The sequence below is a fragment of the Haliotis cracherodii genome, unplaced genomic scaffold (assembly GCF_022045235.1).
Source record: "Haliotis cracherodii isolate W230 unplaced genomic scaffold, xgHalCrac1.p SCAF_10, whole genome shotgun sequence".
In the NCBI taxonomy this organism is placed as follows: domain Eukaryota; kingdom Metazoa; phylum Mollusca; class Gastropoda; order Lepetellida; family Haliotidae; genus Haliotis; species Haliotis cracherodii.
Window position 1 is genome coordinate 51098342 of NW_027266265.1, and position 22324 is coordinate 51120665.

Sequence of the window (22324 nt, forward strand, 5' to 3'; positions counted from 1 at the left end):
TCGTGTCTTTTGATATCAAACATATCAACACTCGTTGATAAAAGTGGAAAAAATCCTCGGCAAGCCTCGGAATTTTTCCACTTTTATCAACTCGTGTTGATATATTTGATATCAAAAGACTCTCGCGTGAGATTCTCTATATATCACGTATCACACCAACACTTTACCATTGAGATGTATACCAGTATTACATCAAGAAAAAGTGTAACATTGCAGCTCAATTTTTAAATGCCTCTGACATGATTTCTACATTTTTTTAAAAACACTTTCAGAAATCTTAATAACGCATTAATTTTTTTAAAAAGTACTACATGATGGATACATCCCATAATTTTAAAGCCTAACAGCTGTCAATACAAATCTCATTTCATGCATCCAAATGCCCAAGAATGTGTGTCTACCTGAGGTCGATGGTGACGAGGGAGGTGTTGCTGCCCAGGGCGTTGATGATGTAGGCTGTGTCTGCCCTGAGACGAGAGTCGGCCAGGGACAGAGATTCCAGAGACTGTGGGTAACAATATAGGACACAGCGAACCAATCAGAAGCTGACAAAACTTAAAGATCACACTGATCTGCAGTGTTTCATGTTTAACTTGAGAATGAGGCTGGAGGCTTACATGTAGGGGTTTACAGGAACTCACAGATACTCTATTCACTGAATTAAGCGCAGTAACAACTCACTGACAAACTGACAATCTGTGAGGAATCTTTACAAGTTGTCCTTACTAAAACCAAACTTTTCATGAGAGTTGATATTTTCCTGTGAATATTATACATTGTTTACAGACAATCTCATTAAAATCAGATCTTAATTCTCGCTACTGCTAAACAAAGATCTGAGGACATCCCATTACGGTTCACGTCAGACCGACCTTGCGCGAACTTTGACCGACCAATGGATTGACTAATCAGAAGGGAGCTTTCTCGTGCTTTACGGCACTAATTTCAAATTGGCTTCGAAACATATTTTGACAAATTCTCAATTACAAATTTGAAAGCTGAACAAAAGAACATTCTGGGATGGCTAATGGATGGTCTAGATTGTATGGATTCAGTCGTTAAACCCGTAACTATCGTTCGGAATACCCCATGTTAAAGGTTTCGAGGTTGCATGATTAGAAATCACATTCTGTCTGTCACTTTCGTGATCTGGTAAGCGACGATCTGATTAGTCAGATGAAAGGTCGTTCTGTCGTGACCCCTAGTGGGATGTCTTCAGATCTTTGTTTAGCGGTAGCGAGAACTGAGGTCTGATTTTAATGAGATTGGTTCACAGAAAAAAGCTGCCCAGAAGTGGTATATAGTTGCCTTGAAAATATTATGGAAAGTTCTCAATATGCCCCTTTTGTAAATTTTCTCGGTACCAGAGGCACTTCATATGGCAAATATGGTAAGTGAATGACAGATAATTCTAGTTTGAAGATAATCACTTGAAGAATAGTTCCGCAAGAACAATTCATATCATTTCCGCCCATGACCTTTATCCTATACTTATTTTGCCTCTTCTAAGCCTTCGACATAATAAGCGCCCAGGGTGCTCTCAAAATTAAAAATAGTGGACTCTTATTAAAATTATTATTTTGGTGAGTTAATAGATAAATTTCGTTGTTTATGCTGACAGCCTAAAATGTTTATATACGAGAGATACATTTTTCCAGAATTTAATTGCCCATAATTAAGGTTGCATATAACACACGAGTGAGTATAATACGCGAATAAACAAGTGTTGTGTACATTGATCAATCAGAATGGGTGCTAATTGGGATTGTTCACAAGCCAATATATTAGCAAATATAGCCGTGGGCGCTTATTAGAGTGGGGTGCTTATTACGTCAAATACGGTAATATGTACAAAAAAGTCCTCAAAAGCAACAAGTTAACAATGTAAGGGCTGCTACTCACACTTTCTTCCTCTTGTATAAGCTGCACCACCGGATCAAGCACCGACAGCATGTTCCTGAAGATGAACAAGACACGAGACATTTCATTCATCAGCAATGATTTAAATATTTTCACATCTAATCATAGACATACAATATGGATATCAAATCATACAGCTGACACTGGCTAGACAAACATTGTACATTCATGATATAAATGTTATACAACACTGCATGGGCAACAATGTGGCACATTTGTTGTTGTTTGTGATGGCATTTAACAAATTTATATAGTCAATGTATATTAGGACTGGGTCAAGTCCAAATTTACTACCCGGGTACCCACCCCTCTATTACCTGACTGTACCCGGGTACCCACCCCTCTATTACCTGACTGTACCCGGGTACCCACCCCTCTATTACCTGACTGTACCCGGGTACCCACCCCTCTATTACCTGACTGTACCCGGGTACCCACCCCTCTATTACCCGACTGTACCCGGGTACCCACCCCTCTATTACCCGACTGTACCCAGGTACCCACCCCTCTATTACCTGACTGTACCCGGGTACCCACCCCTCTATTACCTGACTGTACCCGGGTACCCACCCCTCTATTACCTGACTGTACCCAGGTACCCACCCCTCTATTACCTGACTGTACCCGGGTACCCATCCCCCAGTACCCGACTGTACCCAGGTACCCACCCCTCTATTACCTGACTGTACCCGGGTACCCACCCCTCTATTACCTGACTGTACCCGGGTACCCACCCCTCTATTACCTGACTGTACCCAGGTACCCACCCCTCTATTACCTGACTGTACCCCTGTACCCGCTGTAGGTCTCAAGGGGTAGGTTCAAACTGTCCGATTGGGAAACGTTTGACCGTCGCTCTGGTAAAATGTGTTGAGATACTTGTATGAAACAATCTGGTGTATGTATACACTGAAGTTGATTGAAGTTTTATTTTTATTCAAACATATAAAAGTCAGAAGGAATGGGCGTAGTAGTAAGGAAGAACTGCGAACATTGTCGTTTAAACATAGAGTTTTAGATACGTTTTGTCATTAAACAATATATCACGTGACTAACCACGGGTCCGGTAGTCCTGTGGGAACCTGGTCCTACTCGAGTACCCGAGTTACCCGTCCCAGCCCAAGCTGACACACCCTCTGATAGAGCTAATCCTGTTCTATCCTGTAGTCAGCTATAACCAAGATGGCTGAAGAAAGTGTGGGCCAATCAGTGAGTAATGAGCAACGACGACACACAATCAGCCAGGCCACACACTAAGTGAAGGATATCCCCAGGCATACTTATAATCTTCCGAACATGCTAAGGTGATCTACGTCATCCAGATTACCACTTGTCAGACTTTCATTTTTTGGAAGCCTCGGTGGCTGAGTTGGTTAGTTCGCTGACTTTCTATGCTGGCAATTAGGAACCTCACTCTGGCAGTGTGGGTTCAAATCCCAGAGGGGACTAAACCCCCCAAAAGAACTAAAATCTGTACTTTACTAAGAAAGTGTTGTCCCAAATTTAACATTTGTTACATTTGACCACTTTCCAAATGGCATTATGTGTTCATGCTAAGGTTCAACAAAAAAACTTCATCCAGATGCGGGGGGGCACAGGGGGCCCAGTCGTCTAAGGCGCCGCGATTCGCTGTGCAGAGTTGCGTCCCTTGGACACGCCAGAAACCTATGATTGTGGGTTCGAATCCCGATTCGCCCCGATTATGTTTCTAGATTTGTCAGCACCATACCCGTGCTTGTGGGTTTCACCGAAGTGGTAAACGTCTGAGACCTGCATCACTTCAGGCGTTCCTCCCACATTAAGCTGACATGCCATGATATAACTGGAATACTGTTAAAAGCTGTGTTAAACCCAACTCACTCACTCACTCACTCACTCATCCAGATGCGAATCCCGAATGTCATAAAAGGGACGGTTCCCAACATACCCAAGTACACCTGCATCCCTCTCTCAATCCACCTGTGTTCATCATGGCCACAATCAAATGATACAATGCTCAACATTTATCAACTTACTTTGGTTTGACCCCCTGGAAGTTTCGGCCTATTGACAGGTGTTTTAGAGACTGGCATTTGGCTATCTCAGGGAGCAGCATCTTGAGGTCGGAATCAAACCCTGAAATCACATCACAAACACTGGTTTCACACAAACATCATGCATGGCAAAATAGTACACACATATTCTTCTTTACTTTTTACACACATATGTTGAACATACAGCTGCGATAAAGTTGTTTTGATTATTGTATTTCTGTGACAAAGCACCTGGCACCATTTTTTTCAGCCAGCTCACAGGCCAGGCAGTTAATGGGAGACCTGGTAGCATAAAGATGTCATAGAGAGGTCAAAGCCTATTAATTCCACATTACTGTGCTCCAAAAACGATCATCATTTCAACATCTATACATTTATCACATCCTATAATCTCACAATTCTAAATTCTTGACTTTAAACATATTTCATATTCAGTTCAGATGATACAGCAGAAAGGCAGTACTTTTTTACTTTATCATGCGGTGCTGATGAAACTAAGTGCTGAGCCGCTCTTCTTACAAGAAGTCAGTTAAATCTAACACACCGTTGCATATTGGAGACCTGGAATTTAGAGATCGGAGATCTGGCAATTAATGGAGCCCCAGAGCTTCATGGAGATCCAGCACTAATCAAGACCCAGTGCTTCCCTTTTATCTAAGTTGCTTCAGACCAGGCACTAATAATTAAGAGGCTGGCACTTATACGAGTCCTGAATCTTATTTTAGGGTTGAATTATTAATTTTTAGAATCCCAGCCAACAAAATTAAAAAAAAATGTTGATCTTCTTATGATAAGAGCTGATATTTTGATGCTCCTGCCTGTATGCCCAGTGTGTAGCTCACCATTGTTGCTGATGTCCAGACTGACGAGGTTTTTAATCTCACTGATGCAACCCGCGATGTTGTGTGTCCCCTGACCTTGAAGGTCATTGCTGCTAAGGTCAAGGTGAAGTTTGTCTATATGTCTATTACTGGATATCCCAAGCAGCAACTCTCTGAAAAGCAAATGTCAGCATTCTCAAATACAGGAAAGCAAAACAATTTAAGAAATGGGTAAATACCTGAAAACTACATGAATTTGATTATTCATGATATCAGTATATTTATCCTGACACAACAAGACTCCGGCCCTCGTCTGTCCTCCGTCTGATGTTCTAGCAAAGCGCTGATGAGAAGACAGTTAAGGGATAGGGACAGATAACTCCTGTTGATAACCAAGGGCGGCATGGGGCGCCCAAGAGGCAGAGGAGGCACGTTTTGGGTTCTGTGTTTTAGGATCAAAGTCCAGAAGGGAATTTGCAATGTGTTGTGTCAGGATAAGAAATAATCAACGAACTTGAAGTGAAGTGAAATGAAAAGGTGAACTGAATGGATGTCATATGGGTGTTTTCAGTTATAGATGACTTTGTAGATGCATACAGAGACATGAAGAGTCGGACTACATTTTGTCAATGGATTAATTCCTAAAATTTTGAAAGAGTGGGTGAAAGTTGAAATACACTGAAACCTTGTTACCGTATTCAAAGTAATAAGCGCCCAGGGCACTCTCAAAATTAGAATATAATTTTGGTAAGAAAAAAAACAGAGTTGAAAGATCGTATATTTCTAGATTTATGTACCTGAAATGATACAAAAGAAAAGTCTGTGCATATTATACACCACAGATATATATTTCCAGAAATTAATTGCCCATAATTAAGGGTGCATATAACACTTGGGTGCGTATTATACACGATTGAATAAGTCTCGTGTACATTGATCAATCGGAAGAGGTGCTAATTGGTATTGTTCACTAACCAATATATTAGCAAATATCACCGCTTATTTGAGCGGGGCGATTATTACGTCGAATACGGTAATTTCTTTATCCTAATGGCCCCTCTTGACACTACTGATATCAGCATTCCCCTTGCCTCTAACTACAGACAAACTCAGGTTATCCCTCAATTTCACAAAGAAATATTTGTGTTGTGAATATAATATATTTCTGAGGCGATTATAAAAAGATTCTAAGGAAAGGAATTTATGGATCTCAACTCCTTTATTATGAAGAACACACAGATACTTATACTTACTCCTTCATTCACCTGATGAAGAATAAGTATATACTCTGTTGTGTCCCCATTAATAAAGAAGTTGACATCCATAAATTCTCTTCCTTATGTATTTTACTTCTAAATGCCATTCAGAGACAATTCAGTTGACAATCAGAGCTCTCTCCTCAAAACCAGCAATTTGTGCAGTATGAACTGAATCGGAAGACATGGTTCCCCTTTACAAACACAAAAGGCATGAAAAGTTTAGATGGATCGGCACTAACAGCATCTCCCCAACAATCCAAGATTGTCATGGCCTCGTGGAGAGGTCTCAGTCTCAGCAGATGTCTTCATTTGTGAAGATGAATCCACCTAGTTAGTTTATCTCACAGTCCCTGAACCATATTACCTTCCCTTCCAAGCAGCCCTTACTGTAATGCTGTAGCCATCAATAAAGAAAGTCTAGATTTTCCACAGGTTCCGAATCACCAATCTCACTATGGCTCCTTTATAATTAAAATGTGGTTGCTTGTTTCTATCAAAATTATATATTTCCAGAGACTAAGCGTTGGTCTACCACATAGCCTAAGCTGGATATATTATTTGTGGGCACAACCAGCATAAATATTTCATCATTCAAAATGTCTTCAGGAATTTCCTTCCCAGCTATAGTCTGGAAGGTAATTTAAGGTACCGACGTTTACTACAATATCTGAAAAACTATCGGACCTACTCCAGTCAAAGTTGGTATGAGATTATTAAACAGTCAACGCAACTCGAAAGGGTGCACGGGAATCGCGCACGCACGAATACGGTGTTAGCGTTGGGCGTCTCAACGTGCATGATTCCTGTGCACCCTTTCAAGCTGAGTTGATTGGTTCAACTGTGTCATATGGCCCTGTGACACAGGGGTAGCATTATGCAGATGGCTGTTTCAATGAATTCCTCGTTTCACCCATGACGAACAGCTCTGGTTGTTGATGAAATATAGTGATAGCTAAATAGACAGATTTTATATTCATGCACCGATTGTCTTTAAATGTAATATCCAGTTATGTATGACTGTTTAATAATCTCATACCAACTTTTACTGGAGTAGGTCCGATAGTATTTCAGATATTGTAGTAAACGTCGGTACCTTAAATTACCTTCCAGACTATAGGTTCAGATACAATTATACAAAGAGATGCAGAGATGCTCCAGTGGCTTAGGGACCAGTCATTTATAACAGGGAGGGGTGGGGTCCACATGTCCTTGTATTGTTTCATGACCTCCTCCAAATATGTGTATTATTTTTTACGACCCTGCCCCAGAGACCATCATATTTGGGGCAGGGGTCCGGAAACTGTCATATGCGCCGGACATGTCCAATTGGGAATCTCAAATGTCCGGTCTAAAATATTGCTTACCGGACATTTAAATTTTTCTGTCCGGACATTCTTAAATTTTGACCGGACATGATCAACAGTTAGGACTGAGCAATTTCTGTCTGCAGTTGTAACACAATGAAGATTATCTACACTGACAAGCTTTGTTTGTTTTGATTGCTGTAAATACATCGTACCTAGAATGATAGTCCAATCGGTCAATCACTGTAATAGGCAATAAACTGAGTTGACACTGATTAATCGAGGATTTATTACTGAGAACATCTTGTTGATTTGAGTAAAATGTGTTTACAACTGTACATAAATACCTTGCATCATCGATGTACCTCATTATCCTCACAATGCTACGATACGTAACCTCAGTCAAGAAGCGAAAGCGTGACGACAGCAGATCAGTCGAGCGGATCTGCCAAACCCTCAAAGTCTGAATGATCATTTTGTAAGTCGTGGCTAACGACTTTCACTTGGTTGACATACAACGAGGATTTGCAGATTTTATTGTTTTCAGTAGCTAGTCGTATATTGAATCTTGATTGACCGCCATTTTGCTTTCTCGGACGATCGATATCAATTTTTTTTATGGTCAATAATTAAGTACAGATGAAAAAGTATTCAAATAACTACTGCTATCAACGATAGTTTAGGATTTAGGATTATATTATCTGTCTTGTTTTTAAATAATCTTTAGTTTAAAAAAAACAACTTTTCCCGTGAGGTCACGTGATAACCAAATGTGGGATAATAGTCTCGATCCAAATGTTACAACGCGTACACTTGAGTAGACTCAAGAATATTAATTAGACCGTTCACAATGTTGACAGATCGTTATTATAACAGAAACAAACGTATGTTTTCCATATATATCTAAAATGATATTATTTGTTATTAATTGTCCGGTGAATTAAACAATTTAAATTGAAACAATTCATAATTCATCATATTATGAATACGTAACAACTTGTAATTTGTGTGTAAAAAGTCGTACTAAAACACGCTGTTTGAAGGGGGCGTGGCATAAATGTAAATGTCCGATTGGGATTTTAAATTTTCCGGACCCCTGATTTGGGGTGACCCTACCCTGATTCCCTCTGACCCCACCCTATTCCCCCCATATAATAAATGTCAGGTCCCTTAGTGGAAGGGATCTTCCACAATGACCTAGAAGCCGAATCTGGCTCATGCCAACTTACTTGACTGCTTCTGGAGGAAGCCTTGTACTAGACAGGTCGATGTGCTCCAACATACACGCTGTGGCGAAGAACTGTTTGAGGCTGGTCGGTACCTGTACATCCTTCATCTTCTTGTGGGTGAAGGTCACATGAGAGACGTTTAGGTGGATCAAACTCGTACAGCATCCTCGCTGCAGTGCGCCAAATAACTGGAATACAAAATGGAATCAACATTTAGAGAAAACCTCAGGTGACATCACTTGTTCTGTGATCCCCACATAAATAGTGAGTGAGTGAGTTTGATTTTACGCCGCTTTTAGCAATATTCCAACAATATCACGGCTGGGGACACCAGAAACGGGCTTCACACATTGTACCCATGTCGGGATTCAAACCCGGGTCTTCGGCGTGACGAGCGAACGCTTTAACCATTAGGCTACCCGACTGCCCCCCCACATAAATATATGTAGAGAAGTTGGTTAATTGTTGATAAATGCAGGCAACGATTTATGGACTTATGGGTGGGTCACATTGGTAAAACAAAGGGCAAATGGCAGAAGATTTCACACCGGTTGAGAGTTTTCCAACCAAATCAATAAAAAATCCTTCAAAAGTTAGGAGTTTGGGACCAGTCATTTATTATAGTTTGTTGGTTGGTTGTTTAACGCCGCACTTAGCTATATTCCAGCTACATGACCGCGGTCTGTAAATAATCGAGTCTGGACCAGAAAAATCTAGTGATTGACATCATGAACATCAATCCACGCAATTAGGATATGATGACATGCATCAACCAAGTCACCGAGCCTGACCACCCAATCCCGTTAGTCGCCTCTTACGACTAGCATAGTCGCCTTTTACAGCAAGCATGGGTTGCTGAAGTCCTATTCATACCCAGATCTTCACAGGTCTGATTTATTATCGGGTGGGGTGGGTCAGAGGCAGTCGGTGGATCACTAAAACATAGGACGGTCTCTAGGGGAGGGTCATAAAAAGTAATACACATATTTCGGGAAGCTCATAAAAAAAGGACATTAATTTTTGCACTTTGTCTTTTTTGGGAGGTAAATGAAAAAGATGTTGAAGGACATGAGGAGGGTCATGTCAAAACATGTCTGTTCCAATTTAGTACATGTTTTAAAAGAAGATTTTATATATGGATCTAACAAAACATTATACATGAAAACCGACCAAGAAGAACAATACACAAGCATGATTCTTGTTCACTGCAGTGTGGTCCTTTGAGTATTGAGGAAAGAGAGGCAACTCGATCCAGTCAAATTCTCATATTCAACTATACAGAAAAGGTGTCTGGGTTAAGAGCATTCCACTGTGCTGCCATGTTCAGAGATCCAGCACCTACTGAGGGCACTGGTGGCTCAGTGGTGTAAGCTGCATCCTTTAGGCATTCCAACATCCAATCATGGGTTCAAATCCAAGATTCACCTTGATTACATCAGCACCAGACCCAGGGTTTTACACGACGCACACACCACACACATCAAATTAAGGGAATGGATGCAGAAAAAAATATACTAAGGGACACACAATGATATTCATTGTCCCTACAACGCATCAACAGCAGTCATGGGTATCTGTCATTTCATCCATCAATCATGATCACTGTCCATTGATCATTGATTCATTCCACGCTCTAATAATTATAAAAATGTCCAGTACACTAAAACATTTCATTACTTTCCAGGACCCTCAAATTGCTGCAAGGACCATTAAAATTAACTTTCGGGGTCCTTTGACCCCAACTTTTGTAATTCAAGGTACAACCCTGATACAACCCTTGTTGGTCTCACCAAAGTAGTAAATATCTGCATCACATTGGGCTTTTGGCTTTCCTCCCATATTGAGCAGGCACGCCATGATATAACAGAAATACTGTTCAAAGCGGCATCAAACCCAACACACTCACTCACCCCAGCACCTACCATATCGAGGGTACAGTACGTGAAGGAGCACAGCACCTACCATATCGAGGGTACAGTACGTGTAGGAGCACAGCACCTACCATATCGAGGGTACAGTACGTGAAGGAGCACAGCACCTACCATATCGAGGGTACAGTCGGTGTGGGAGAGATCCAGATGAGTCAGGCCGTTCGGATGGGCCAGAAAGTTGAAAACTTGCTGAAAAACGAAAAAAATATGCATGTTTCCTGGAAACATTCCATGTGTTGTAGAAGGAAGATGATCAATATTGTGTGTCTTAATCCTTGCTGGTATCATTTTCATTGGCCATAGCTGGTTGCTCTTAATGTAAATGCCATGGACATATAAGTCATACACATCGTCACAAATTTCAGCTCTGAATATATGTATCTACAACATGTTTCCCAATTTATATTTCTGTGCTGTTTTTTAAGAAAAAGAAATAGTGTCACAGCACTGTAGCTCATCTGAAGATGTAGTCAACAGTCTAAATGTCAACAAAGACTGCCACGAAAAAAATTCTGTAAGTTCTGACATTAAAATATTTTCTGCATAAATAGTGAGGACTAAAAACTAACACTAAAATCCAATGATTTAAACAAAAAATGATGTCATCATAAGGAGAAACATCCATGCCAAGTTTCAACTCCATCATCGTGGGGAGAAGAAGCCAAATACCATATTCGACATAATAATGTTATTAGAAACAGCGGGCTCTTATTAGAACAAAAGATCGTAAATTTCGGGGTTTATGCTGACAGCCTGAGATGATACAAAAGAAAAGTCTGTGTGTATTATACACAGCAGATATAGTTTTCCAGAATTTAATTGCCCATAATTAAGGGCGCATATAACACACGAGTGCGTATTATACACGAATAAATAAGTCTTGTGTACATTGATCAATCGGAAGGAATTGGAATTGTTCACTAGCCAATATATAAGCAAATATCGCCGTGGGCGCTTATTACATCGAATACGGTATGCATTTAAAGAATTCTAAAAAGTCAAAATTTAAACTATCTAAAAAACGGAACATGTGTTGAATCCAGCAACTAACTAAACAAATACTGATTTTCATTCCATTTAGTAAAAAACAGACAGCGTAATGGCCATATATAGCTGCTTCAAAATGGCTACCATATCACACTACTGAATATAAGATAGAAACTCTTGAACAAATTAAGGCATCATCATTGAAGCAGGTCAGCTGTTGGACAACACATCATTTTAGAATTTAACCTTCAGGGTTTTGGTCATATGAAAATTAAAAAGTAACATCACGTCAGTAAGTGCTCAGTTCTTACCGTTAGATCTTCCCCTTTCTGTCCGTTCTCGGCCAGCTTGAGGGTTCGGAGGGTGTTTGGGATACATGCACTTCCCCCCATTGTATCCGCTATCCTGTTGAGGCCTTTCGTTGTCATCCCTGTCTTCGACACATCCAGGTACACGAGCCCCTTGGCCTGGTTACTTAACGAGCCCATCAGGTGATGCACACCTGGAAGAGGAGGCGAGGTGAGGTTAAATGGGGTTTAACGTCGCGTCCAAGATTATTGCACTTATATAGCGACGTGCATGTACGTGTGTGTGTGTGTTTGTGTGGCTGCTTGTACTAATCCGGACTGATGCCGATTTATAGTGCTAGCACACTGAGATACCATGCCGCAGTTTAACATGAATACCCCACTCGGACACAGGCACAGTACACTGACTCCGAGCCGACCAGTCCTTGTTTTCGTCCCTTAATGCCGAGCGCCAGACAGGGTAACAACAAGTACCATCTTTTAACGTCTTTTGGTGTGACGCGGCCGGGGATCGAACCCCGGACCTTCCGCTCTCCGGGCGGACGCTCTACCGCTAGACCACGGAGGCGGTCCCTGGAAGAGGAGTCGTCATTAGCTGACCTCATCATGGCACCAGTGTCACTTTTATCCTTCAAATATCCCCATATCTCTCCTCATTGATTTATCATGAGATGCAGAGAAGAAGACAAAGTCATCAATAGACACAGCCTTTTAAATATTTGCATAAAATCACAAAAATTTGTCTGATACCTCATGATAATAAAAAAAAAATTAATCCTAAAACTTGTGAGTACATTTCTTAGAAGTTGACGGATGACAAAGTGGACAAAAATAATATGGATAACAAATTCTTTATTATACTGCAATAGCGATGTTTCGATCTAGATCCTTATACCATTGTCAAGCCAGAAGGGTTAACTCAAGTGCAATCAGGAGACGCGGAGATGATGAGGATATGATTTATTTGTTTGTTGTTTAACGCCGCACTCTGCAATACTCCAACCATATGATGGTGGCCTGTAAATAATCGAGTCTGGACCACACAATCCAGTGATTGACATCATGATATAATGACATTCATCGCCCAAGTCAGTGAGCCTGACCACCAAATTCCGTTAGTCGCCTTTTATGGCAAGCATGGGTTGTAGGGGGTATGGGTATGGGTAGGGGGGACGAGTAGGGGGGATGGGTAGGGGTAGGGGGAACGGGGCAGGAGGTATGGGGTAGGGGGGACAGGGTAGGGGTAGGGGTAGGGGGAGGGGGAACAGGTAGGGGGTATGGGGAATGGGACAGGGGGAACAGGGTAGGGGTAGGGGGTAGGGGGTAGGGGGGATGGGGTAGGGGGGATGGGTAGGGGTAGGGGTAGGGGATATGGGGTTGAGGATACAAAAACAATCTGATCCCAGGTATTGATCATAGACAACAGAGATGCCATGCACCAGTTCCAGAAATATACCTCTATCTTCTAGGAAGTTATTCGACAGGTCGACTCGACACAGCTGGGTACCACTGTTGGACAATAAGGCAGTTGACAGTTTCTGTATAAAATCTCTGAAATCAGACACAAGTCACATACAAATAAACATCTGCTACTCTCCCAGAGACTTCTCTTATAACAATGCAGAGCTTCATGCAGGGACCTTCAAGATGAAAGTGTACGGAATCAACATGCACACCAGTTGTAAAGGGTGAAATAGGATGCCATGTAGTCCTGCACCATGACTGTGGAATTTATATTTTTCAGGTCTAGATCAAACTAACCAAGTCTAGTTTGCAGGAGTGAGTGAGTGAGTATGGTTTTACGACGCTTTTATCAATATTCCAGCAATATCACGGCGGGGGACACCAGAAATGGGCTTCACATATTGTACCCATGTCGGGAATCGAACCCGGGTCTTCAGCATGACGAGCGAACGCTTTAACCACTAGGCTACCCGACCGCCCTAGTTTGCATGAGAAAACAGCAGAAGAGGAAAGGTTCTTTTGGAGAAATCTTTTTTAAATTATTTTTAAGAAACGTTTTCATTGACTAAGTGTTAGTCTTGGAGCCATGTCAAGTGGGCTTATCGTTACTTTGAATATTACAGATTTAGCTTCGTGTAGGATGCAAGTGGGTGAGTGAAAAGTGTTTTAAGCCACTTTTAGCAATATTCCAGCAATATCACTCAGGGAACACCACAAAATGGGCTTGACACTTTGAATCCATGTCGAGAATCAAACCTGGGCCTTCAGTATGACAAGTGACTGCTCTAACCACATGATCACCATCCCAAAAGAATGTAAGCCCAAATTGATGCAGTTCATAGACTATAATGAGTTGAAACCTACATGCGGATGTGGTGCTGACCAACCATGGTTCTTAATCAGAACAAAACTCAAACCTTCAGCAGATCCTGGCAACAAAGCACCTAAGACATCTGGGTCCCTACTGCCCCCATTACGTCCAGAATGTTTTTGTTTGTGTGCCTGTGGCCGCATTCAATAATTTTCCAGTTATATAATGGCGGCCTGTCAATAATCAAATCTGGACCAGGCAATCCAGTGATTGCTATTTTGAGCATAGATCCACACTTTCATGGAACATTGACACTCAATCAACCAAATCACCAAGTCTGACCACCCGATCCATGTTGTCGCCTCTTATGACAAGCTTAGGTTGCTGGGGAAACAATTTCTCCCGAATGAAAACGAGTGAGTGAGTGAGTATGCTTTTACGCCTCTTTTAGCAATTTTCCAGCAATATCACACAGGGAAGACCAGAAAAGCGCTTCATACATTGTACCCATAGGGGGAATCAAACCCAGGTCTTCAGTGTGACGAGCCAACGCCTTAACCACTAGAATACCCCCATCGCCCCTGAACGAGGAGGATGAGAGACTTACACTTTGATTCCTGTATTGCAGAGTCCCAATTCCTCTATCACAGAGTTACGCTTCATCACTTGTAAAATCTCGTTGGCAGCTTCGGATGTCTATAACAAAATCAGCAGTAAAAATATATCACACATACCGATGGAAGCCAAACAGGAAACACACAGAAATATAGAAACCGAAAATTACTAACTGGGTTTAAAATCGATGGCTCAAATCAATTACATCAGACACAAGTGTAAAAAATTACTATTTGTTTTGCCCATAAAATCGATGACCCTACTAGGGTCACAAATGACTGAGTGAGTAAGTGTGGTTTTATGACGCTTTTAGCAATATTCCAGCAATATCACAGCTGGGGACACCAGAAATGGGCTTCACACATTTTGGGAATCGAACCCGGGTCTTCAGCATGAATGCCCCCACAAATGACTGAAGCATGAATAAAATGCCTGAGTCAGCAATATTCCCTCTACATCCGGGCAACCTGTAAATAATGCAGTCTGGACAAGAGACCAATGATATATATGACTGGCAATCAGCCAAGCCACCAATGGAGCCTGGCAACTGGAGCCTGGCAACTGGAGCCTGGCCACTGGAGCCCAATATGGCAGCCATCAGTGGGATGCTGGGGATCTATTCCAAACCAACTCCCCGCAGGGTTGTTCAATGCTTCCCTTCATAAACTCCCTTATTATTCTCCATCGGTAGAGAGTAACCCAGATGTTACAAGATGACGGCCAACAAGAGTTTGTAAGTATTACTAGAAAAATGTTGTACTCACCAGTTTGACATGGTTTGCATTTAATTTAGTAAACCAGCAATTATGCTCGAGAGCCGATATGATTGGCACCAGGTCCCTGAAACAGAAACACATTCACATCAGCTCAACTACATGTATCAGTTTATTTTTCATTTTACCTCCATTTTTATTTGTTTTCTCCAAAGTTGGTAGGTTGAGTTTACTGGTCATGTGAACTGTATGTCAGTTATATCACAGCGAGTCACATGGTGTGGAAAGAAATCAGGCATTTACAACATTTACGTGGTGCCTAGCTAGGCTATGGGAGAAACTTGGGTCTGTGTGCCTAGCTAGGCTATGGGAGAAACTTGGGTCAGTGTGCCTAGCTAGGCTATGGGAGAATCTTGGGTCTGTGTGCCTAGCTAGGCTATCGGAGAAACTTGGGTCAGTGTGCCTAGCTAGGCTATGGGAGAATCTTGGGTCTGTGTGCCTAGCTAGGCTATGGGAGAAACTTGGGTCAGTGTGCCTAGCTAGGCTATGGGAGAATCTTGGGTCTGTGTGCCTAGCTAGGCTATGGGAAAATCTTGGGTCGGTGTGCCTAGCTAGGCTATGGGAAAATCTTGGGTCGGTGTGCCTAGCAAGGCTACGGGCAAATCTAGGGTCGGTGTCCATGATCAGTGGTGCCTAGCATGACTAAGGGAGACAACTCTGCAGAAATTACTTATATCGCTTGGAATCCATGCCCCAGAAACTATCAATGTTTGTTTGTAGTTTAACTTTACAGCCTGTAAACAAGGCCAAGGCTTGACATAATGAACCTATTCATTCTTTCAAGGGGACTATTTTAAATACCAAACTAAATGCCATCGTTAGAAAGTGCACAAATCAAACTGACTTACTTTCCATTTAAATGGTCAAAATCTCGCAAGCACAGCTCCCGGGAGTCCTGAGATAGGTAAATGGTATCTACATCCTGAAACATAAATAAATAATATATTTTGTCTGAAAAATATACACATAATATCTTTACTCTGAATTATTGAAATCTTACAGGTGTACATCGACACGTAGCCCCGATAGAATACTTACCACACATACAGGTGTACATCGACACGTAGTCCCGACAGAACACTTATCACACATACAGGTGAACATCGAAACGTAGTCCCGACAGAACACTTATCACACATACAGGTGAACATCAACACGTGGCCCCGATAGAACACCTACCACACATACAGGTCTACATTGACACGTCGCCCCGATAGAACACTTACCACACATACAGGTGTACATCGACACGTGGCCCCGATAGAACACCAACCACACATACAGGTGAACATCAACACGTGGCCCCGATAGAACACCTACCACACATACAGGTCTACATTGACACGTCGCCCCGATAGAACACTTATCACACATACAGGTGTACATTGACACGTGGCCCCGATAGAACACCAACCACACATACAGGCGTACATCGACACGTAGCCCTGATAGAACACTTATCACACATGCAGGTGTACATTGACACGTCGCCCCGATAGAACACTTACCACACATACAGGTGAACATCAACACGTGGCCCCGATAGAACACCTACCACACATACAGGTCTACATTGACACGTCGCCCCGATAGAACACTTATCACACATACAGGTGTACATTGACACGTGGCCCCGATAGAACACCAACCACACATACAGGCGTACATCGACACGTAGCCCTGATAGAACACTTATCACACATGCAGGTGTACATCGACACGTGGCCCCGATAGAACACTTACCACACATACAGGTGAACATCAACACGTGGCCCCGATAGAACACCTACCACACATACAGGTCTACATTGACACGTCGCCCCGATAGAACACTTATCACACATACAGGTGTACATTGACACGTGGCCCCGATAGAACACCAACCACACATACAGGCGTACATCGACACGTAGCCCTGATAGAACACTTATCACACATGCAGGTGTACATTGACACGTCGCCCCGATAGAACACTTACCACACATACAGGTGTACATTGACACGTGGCCCCGATAGAACACTTATCACACATACAGGCGTACATCGACACGTAGTCCCGACAGAACACTTACCCATGCCACTTCCTCCCTGTAGGGTAAGGAATGGTAGTCACACATAAAGGCGTACATCGACACGTAGCCCCGATAGAACACTTACCACACATACAGGCGTACATCGACACGTAGCCCCGATAGAACACTTACCACACATACAGGTGTACATCGACACGTAGCCCTGATAGAACACTTATCACACATACAGGCGTACATCGACACGTAGCCCCGATGGAACACTTATCACACATACAGGCGTACATCGACATGTAGCCTCGATAGAACACTTACCACACATACAGGCGTACATCGACACGTAGCCCCGATGGAACACTTATCACACATACAGGCGTACATCGACATGTAGCCTCGATAGAACACTTACCACACATACAGGCGTACATCGACACGTAGCCCTGATAAAACACTTACCACACATACAGGTGTACATTGACACGTGGCCCCAATAGAACACCTACCACACATACAGGTGTACATCGACAAGTAGCCCCGATAGAACAGTTATCACACATACAGGCGTACATAGACACGTAGCCCCGATAGAACACTTACAAACGCCACTTCCTCCCTGTAGGGTAGGGAATGGTAGTCACACATACAGGCGTACATCGACACGTAGTCCCGACAGAACACTTACCCACGCCACTTCCTCCCTGTAGGGTAGGGAATGGTAGTCACACGTACAGGCGTACATCGACACTTACCCATGCCACTTCCTCCCTGTAGGGTAGGGAATGGTAGTCACACATACAGGCGTACATCGACACTTACCCATGCCACTTCCTCCCTGTAGGGTAAGGAATGGTAGTCACACATACAGGCGTACATCGATGCATAGCCTCCACATGGCCCCACGTCTTTTCCTTCGATATCTTTGATCATGTCATACATTGTTTTCAACCTTTCTGGAGGTGTGACCTCTAGTTTGACTATTAACCGTCTGCAAGAAAGAACAAATAAATTGCTGGTATTCCAGAGAATGTGTTAACCAAGAAACATTGATGTTTCCGTATATTCAATTTCATCATAGATTATGTTGTTCATGTTTTAAAATCATTCTCCTTCAACTCCTAAAATAATTAGGGTACTGGTGTAGAAGTAGTTATTTTTGCTTTGTTTTTATCTATATTTCTGTTAGTCACTTTTCTCTGCAAGTTGATAGAAATGTCACAACCAATTTTGATATAAAAATTCATAATGAAGAGAATTTAGGTATATTGAGCTTCTATATCATGAGGAACATATTGTTTCGGAGTATATACTTACTCCTTCATCAGCTGATGCATCCCCATGATGAAGGAGTGAGTATATACTCCGAAACATTTTGTTCCTTATGATATAGAAGACACCTGGTGAAGCAGTAGGTATATACAGGGCTACAGATAAACAGCGTATTTGCGTAAAAAAAAACACCCAAAATATTCAAAACCCAATTACTTTCAATTAACTTGCGTACAGAAAGGCATGCATTAAATGAAAAACTCAAATGCATAAAAACAGCCAGCTTAAATACTAAATGAAGCTTTATCAGCATGCGTACAAAGGAGCTACTTTCCGAAACACAATAACGAGTTAATTTACTTTCCGAGTCAAGCCTATATATGTAAAACAGTTATATACATCTAAATCATTATGTCATTTTTCTTTAAATCTAAAGATGTTAACTCATTTTAGGAAAAACCCAATTGAGTGATAAATAGATGAGTAAAAAAATATTTGGTTACCCAATTAAAAACGTAAAAACCAAATTAAAATAGAAACCCTAGAGTAAAAACTCAATTGCTTAAAAAGTTATCTGGAGCTCTGTATATACTCCGAAAAGATGTGTTCCTCATAATGACTAAAATGGACATCCATAAATTCTCATCTTTATGTGTATCACTTCTAAATGCTATTCAAAGACTTGAAAAAAGAAATTCATGTAATCCATCAAGGTTATTAAAAGAAGTATTCATCACTATGTGAACTACTATAATGAATAACCAAATTAAACAGTTTAGTTTCGTACCAAGAATACATTAATACACCTGACACACAATCCCCTTCCCATCGTCTGCCAGACAGGGGAGGTAACGGTATGCCCAATCATCTGAGTGCATGTGTACTTACTCTAATGGAAATGAAGGAAAGATCTGTTTGAGTGACTTCCCGACGTGCGTGACCATGTGATCTATCTCCTCCGTGTCTGGTTCTAGAGTTACGAACGTGTAACACTTCCCCTCCACCGTCAACACCATCTGCAAAAACAGCCATGCATGACAACGTCCTATCATTCTCCTTAATTTGGTGAAGTAGTTCACGCAACATATTTTGTCTAATTAGCAGGGATGAGAATGGATGTTTTCAATAAACACTGAAAGTTAGCTAGGGGTCTTGGTGATATTATGATTTATGAGAATATTGTAATGGAATGTATGATGAAAGTGACGAAATCCACAGAATTTTGCAGATCCACAGAAACTTCTCATCCCTGATTCAGGAGTGAGTTTGGTTTTATGCTGCTACTAGCAATATTTCAGCAATATCATCCTGGGGGACACCAGAAATGGGCTTCACACATTGTACCCATGTCGGGAATCAAGCCAAGGTTTTTGGCGTGATGAGGTAACGCTATAACCACCAGGCTTCTCGACCGCCCCCTGAATTTGGAGGTATCTCAGCTACAAGCAGTCCAACATACAGGAAGGTAAATCAACCATACTGGTTATTTGAACCCCATTTGAGAACAGTTGTGAACTATTTCAGGTCATTCGATCTCCATTTTCAGCACCCAATCCTCCATTCAGTCCATCTGATGCCCATTACAGGTCATCCGATTCCCATTGGCGTGAGCAATAGAGATACAATGACATGCATCAAGTCAGCGAGCCTGACCACCCGATCCCGTTAGTCGCCTGTTACGACAGGCATAGTTGCCTTTTACGGCAAGCATAGGTTGCTGAAGACCTATTGTACTCCTGATCTTCATAGGTCTCTTTATGGATAACAACTTCTGGTTAATTGCATTCTACATCCAAACGTCACCAACTGCATGAAGCTGTACCGTTTTTTAGCTATTCAACATGAGGAACTGTATCAAGGCTGACCGGAAAATAAACAGTGTACATGGTGTAGGACAATGTTACATCATGTACTGAACAAAATTTGTGAATTTTGAGACTTTTATTTTGGTATCTGGTATAGATAGGAAGGCAAATAAACATAATTATACCTATCATAATAGATTAAACAATCAACTCCAGAGTATAGAAAGCTGAGATGGACCCAACAACATTCATGCTACAACGTACGTACCTGGTTTGGCTTCCTGCTTTCTATTGCTTGAATATCTAGGAAGTGGAAACTTTGCTCTAGCTGCAAAATAAGACAAACAACCTGTCAATATGATCAACACTGCCTAGGCTAGGATGTAGGAAATGCACCTTGGGCATTGGCGTGTCACTTAAAATCCTGCGCGACAGCCATTTTTATAGCCAATAAAAAAAAATAATAGTGAGTGAGTGAGTATGGTTTTACGCCGCTTTTAGCAATATTCCAGCAATATCACAGCGGGGGTCACCAGAAATTTATCATCCAAAACTGGCTCCCACAGGAGATATCGCTTGGGTGGGATCAAGCGATATCTACATTGTAGATATCACTACAATGAAATTGCATCACAATGCTTTGGAGACCACTCTGACATCATTGGTTACCATGAAGTCACAATCAAATGACATCACTAATGGCTCTGCTACTTAAGCTGTTAGCAGTACATTTTACACTTAAGACACTGCTAATTACTGTCTACAAACTGAAAAAGTTGGAAAAATGATGCAAGCCTCGGAGTTTTTCCACTTTTATCAACTCATGTAGATATATTTCTTATCAAAAGATTCTCTATATAAAAATAATAAATGGCATTGGTACTCTTTGAGGGAAAAAAAAAGTGTTCCTTCCAACATGTCCAAATCACTACTGTTTGTGTCACACTTGTGTCAAATCAACCAACACTGACTGATAGAGACTGGTGAGGTCTTGTGTCAGCAGACCAACACAGCTGAGCTACTTCAGAAATGTAAAATTACCAGCAATTACCACTCCTGGATGTTAAATCTCATTACAAATACTTCAATTCAGGAAATTTTTCATATTGTGATTGTGTTACACGTGTCACAATGCTTAGGAATGGGATAAAGATAATGAGAAAAGTGTGCACATGATCCAGTGATAAATTCAGATGTCCTACAAACAACAGAACATCAAATTGAATGTTTAAACATTTGTGAAGGCAAAAATTATTTCAATTTTCCAGCTCTGACATAATGCAGATGAGAAGCCTCAAGCTTGTCATGAGCTGCGAGTTGACGAATATCCCCTTGGGAATATATTCTCTCTTTTTAACTTAAATAGGAAGCTTGTCTAAACTGTGTGAAATTAGCTAAATTTGAAAACAGGAGTTTCTTCTCTTTTTCGAAACAACCAATTGAGAAATGCCAAAAATTACTCAGATAATACATTTTTTGGACAAAACTGGTTCCCTAACTGCGTAAACTGGCAGATCATGGGGGAAATGTAAGGAGCTGTAAATCAGCCAGTAGGAAACTTCCCCCATGAGCATGATGAGTAAAAGATTGTCCATTCATTATATCAAGATGCTGACATCACACCCTTGAGCAATATGGAATTACTTGTTACCATGACAATAAGTGGCAGAATGAGCAAGCGCCTTTAAAAATGCAAGATAAAAATAAAAATAATGGACTACAGGTAATTAATATTTTTTTAATAGAATTATTTTAGATTTGAGATTAA

The 22324-nt window shown here is 41.4% G+C and overlaps 1 protein-coding gene across 5 annotated transcripts in view; it reads right to left on the minus strand.

The window, feature by feature from the left end:
- Positions 1 to 22324, minus strand: part of LOC139454504 (F-actin-uncapping protein LRRC16A-like) — a 113104-nt gene that overhangs the window by 50023 nt on the left and 40757 nt on the right. For 4 of the 5 annotated variants that reach the window (XM_071236255.1, XM_071236253.1, XM_071236254.1 and 1 more), the window contains exons 1-12: positions 18235 to 18283; positions 16304 to 16377; positions 15447 to 15522; positions 14675 to 14763; positions 13249 to 13343; positions 11796 to 11986; positions 10609 to 10686; positions 8567 to 8754; positions 4796 to 4947; positions 3936 to 4035; positions 1903 to 1957; positions 402 to 505 (exon numbers count right to left, since the gene is read on the minus strand). In XM_071236255.1, the coding sequence (XP_071092356.1) occupies positions 402 to 505; positions 1903 to 1957; positions 3936 to 4035; positions 4796 to 4947; positions 8567 to 8754; positions 10609 to 10686; positions 11796 to 11986; positions 13249 to 13343; positions 14675 to 14763; positions 15447 to 15522; positions 16304 to 16377; positions 18235 to 18279 (1247 nt within the window). In that variant the 5' untranslated portion in view covers positions 18280 to 18283. The other variant, XM_071236256.1, reaches the window with a different exon arrangement.